General features: G+C 38.5%; 1 protein-coding gene across 1 annotated transcript; it reads left to right on the forward strand.

Annotated features, from left to right (window-relative positions):
- Positions 1-2,211: 2,211 nt before the first annotated feature.
- On the forward strand, positions 2,212-2,729 carry LOC118757269 (the record flags this gene model as incomplete). Its single annotated transcript, XM_036491995.1, is given in 1 exon segment — positions 2,212-2,729. A coding segment is annotated over 1 exon segment (298 nt), but the record flags the coding sequence as incomplete, so codon positions are not given.
- Positions 2,730-3,477: the final 748 nt, after the last annotated feature.

Here is a 3,477-nt window from a genome sequence, read left to right on the forward strand (position 1 = left end):
AGCGCACTGGACCGCAATCAAGCGTGTAATGCGTTACTTAAAGGGTACAATGCATTATGGTCTTGTTTTCAACAAAGAAGCGAGTGACATAACGGGCTTTTGTGACGCAGACTGGGGTAGCGATTTAGACGAAAGGCGTTCGACGACCGGCTACATATTTCAATTCCAAGGAAGTCCTATTTCTTGGAGTACCCGCCGGAAACGAACAGTTGCGCTCTCATCAACGGAAGCCGAGTTCATGTCTTTGACTACAGCAATCCAAGAAGCGACATGGCTACAGCGACTACAACACGAGCTGACACCAAGTGCAACTAAAACGATCGAACTTGCGACAATAAAAGTGCCATACAAGTCGCAGTAAATAATTCCTACTCGGCTCGTACCAAACATGTAGACATAAAGAACAAATTAATCCGTCAAAGGCTAGAGAGCGGCACAATCAAGTTGTCTTATGTACCAACCACCGATGTGCTGGCAGATATTTTGACAAAAGGCGTTCCAAAATCTAAACACGTATTTCTTTCCGAAGAGCTTGGTTTGAAAAATATTAACTAATATCAGTTTTTTTTGGTAAAATTCACTTGTTAGTCAATGATATTGTAATCTAAGGCATTCATGTTTTTTCTATAAGAATCTTTTGAAATCTCATTTTATATGATCTAATTTATACTAAAGTGTTGTTCAGGAAGAGTGTTGAAATTAAATATTGAACAACCCTTCTATGAATACGCTTAAAGACAACTCTGTATATCCAATCGTTTTTTAGTACTTCTACATTCATCAAATGTCAGAAATATAACTTCACTTCCGTTTTGTATATCAAAAGGACTGGTCGTTTTTATTAGTCACATTGTGTAAGAAACTCAAACTTTAATAATCATGGTTACTGGGTGTTTTTTAAAAATGTCTTGTATATAAAAATGTGTATATAAAAATGTCTTGTGCAAATGAATATTTAACATTTTTCAAGGGAAAAAAACGCAAACGCATTATGCTCGAAGTATCGATTTTATAGTAAAAAGCCCAGCAGGCAAAAATTGGTAATGCGATTTTTTATTAAAAATCTTCGAAATATATGGAGCTATATTAAAAAACCAAGGAATCAATAAAAAACGAAAATAATACGGTTTATATGTGTATTTTATAGCGTCGAGAAGTATGGCAGCACACATTTGCTCTTACTGTCGGCCATTGTTATCTCTGTTTGTTTGTGAAAAATGCTAAAACGCGTGAATGAATTTATAAACGCGTTTACTTAATTAATTGATGAATATATATATTTTAAAAGTGTAAAATACGCACGTGAACATAGAAAATATAGTATATCACACAAAATATAAGTGAAAAGTTGTATTTTGTACAAAAATTTGGGGGTGGTAGTGAGGATTTTTTAAAAACAAATTGCTTAAATACTATTAGCAATTACTTTGTGAGAGTGATATATTCATGTAGAAAAAGCCTCTACCACAAGTTACCTCGTTACGTGCGGACGTGTTTTTAGATCGCTCACTGTGTGCTAAAACTGTTTTGCTGTTTACTTTTATATGCCTATGGCTTTGTAAACTTTTTGATTTGAAGTTCGTGAGATAGTGACTTATCAAATCTATTAGTGTTCTAATTAAAAAAATGCCGTGTCTATGTGGGCAAAAAGCCGAGTGATCGCGGCTGCAATGTGTTAATTGCAATGATTTTTTTCATCTTTCTTGTGTTAATATTCTACCAGCCGACGCTGAGTTTTTGCGTAGTACAGACAAGCCATTCCACTGCAAAGAATGCGCTGTTGATCGCCGCTAATCCCTTTGTACGCCGCCTCCTATCACGGTTTTAAATGATAGTGTCGTCGTTGCTTGCCCGGGCGAAAATGCAAATGCTTGCCAAGTACAAAAATCGAATGAAAAATCTGCTCCGTTTCTTCAAATTGCGAAAGATTCCGACTCGCTCAAAGGTGCTAACTCGAAGTCAACAAATTCGCAAAAATAATCTGCCAACAATCAAACTGAAGCTAAAAATCAGCAACAACAAATAACGTTGAGTTCTCTGTACAAGATTATCGTCTCTCTTCGTTCCGACAATATGCGAATGCTGAATTCTGTCGCTGCTCAGCGTGAGGAAAATCAAAACCTAGCACACAAAATAGATAACATGCACTCTGATCTTATTTCTATGCACGCGCGCTGCATGCGAGGGATGATGTGATTGCTTCTCTTAAGTCGAGTTGAACGACCTACGCTCCTGTGTGACAACTGCTTTTGATAAGCTTAGCTGTGTTAACAAATCATCAAAAGGTGTTGGTGAAACTGACATCGCTGCTGCTGGCCGCACTTGCGCTGCTGAACAAAATTTTTCGTCGTCTGCTGCCTCTCCATTCGTTCCTGTCTGCGACGCTTCGCAATCAACTGTCACCAGCAGTGCGGCTCTCACTAATACATCCATGGTTCAGCTGTCGGCTGCTGCTTCTTCTCACGATGTTATGCGATCAGCACCTACATATAGCGCTGCTCTCATTAATTCAACTATTGTTTTGTCATCTGCTTCTGTGTCAACGCGTGCGCCATCATCGTCTCTTTTGTCATGTACCCAGCAAGCTGCTTCTCCTAATTTATGTAATGGCTCTACTGCGACAACGCCTTCACTTGGTACTAGTACTACTCCCACACAGTCTGTTCCGACGGATACGAACACTGTTAATCCAGCACCTGTTTCTACGCAGCAACCTAATGAATGGAAAATGGTGTCTAAGAGCTGTCGTCGAATGCTTACGAAGCCTTTTATTATTGGTTCTAATAATTACAAGGTATTAAGTGTTATTTCCCAACAGAAATGGCTCCATGTGGCCTAATTTTCTACTAATCACAGCAGCGAACATCATCAGTTACGTATCCAAACATGCTGATATTGATGCCAAATTTCTGAATTGCTACTTGCTTATAAAAAAGGATGCAAATTTTGATGAATTGAGAAAAGTTAATTTTAAATTAGGAGTTTCTGGGTGTTTCTATGATAAATTGCTGAATGCTGATATCTGGCCTGCGAACGTTAAGATTCGACCATTTCGGTTTTTTCCAAAGGGCGACGCACCAGAACTAAATCCTTAGATGCTCTTGCTTCAGTAGATTTTCATTAGAAGCATCTCAAGATCTATTTTCAAAATGTTTCCAGCCTGCGGACAAAATCAAACTCACTTTTGAATATGAGCTCGCATACGGATTATGATATCTTTGTCCTTATTGAAACATGGTTGACCTCGGAATCTAATGACGGTGAATTCTTTGACTCCAACTTGTATACTGTGTATCGCAAAGATCGTGACTATTCTAAAACTGGTCTCTCGAGAGGAGGAGGAGTTCTCATTGCAGTTCACCGCCGGTTTCGCTCATCGTTTGTGAGTCTGAGCAATACGGATTCCCTTTTAGACCAACTCTGTGTCTCGATACAAGGAAAAATATTGTCTACGTATAAAAAGTTCAACAGGCAACA

The sequence above is a fragment of the Rhagoletis pomonella genome, unplaced genomic scaffold, assembly GCF_013731165.1.
Source record: "Rhagoletis pomonella isolate Grant_MI unplaced genomic scaffold, Rhpom_1.0 Rhpom_scaffold_15919, whole genome shotgun sequence".
In the NCBI taxonomy this organism is placed as follows: Eukaryota; Metazoa; Arthropoda; class Insecta; order Diptera; family Tephritidae; genus Rhagoletis; species Rhagoletis pomonella.